The 360-nt window shown below is 17.8% G+C and overlaps 1 protein-coding gene across 1 annotated transcript; it reads left to right on the forward strand.

The window, feature by feature from the left end:
* Window positions 1-360, forward strand: PRSY57_0011300 (putative membrane protein; the record flags this gene model as incomplete). The annotated part of the gene is made up of 1 exon (XM_020114196.1): window positions 1-360. A coding segment is annotated over one exon (360 nt), but the record flags the coding sequence as incomplete, so codon positions are not given.

Here is a 360-nt window from a genome sequence, read left to right on the forward strand (position 1 = left end):
AAGATACATCAAATTAAAATATCACATGTACACAATAATAACACAAATATTATTCAAGGAGTAAATGAAAAAAATGCCATATTAGACAATTTTAATATAACAAAAAAAAACAACATATACACAAGCAAAAATAATAATACTAGTTATAATAATAATAATAATAATAATAATAATAATAATAATTACTATAATAATAATAACCATGTTGATACCTTTTTAAATCAACATGTTTTAAAATCGAAAAAATCCTACTTTAAATCACGCTTTTTTTATTTTGATTCATCCAATATTATACCCATGAAATTTTTTAAAAAAAATAAAAAATTACAAGAACAAAATGATATACTTGACAATATATGT

Source organism: Plasmodium reichenowi (assembly GCF_001601855.1).
Source record: "Plasmodium reichenowi strain SY57 chromosome Unknown, whole genome shotgun sequence".
Classification (NCBI taxonomy): domain Eukaryota; phylum Apicomplexa; class Aconoidasida; order Haemosporida; family Plasmodiidae; genus Plasmodium; species Plasmodium reichenowi.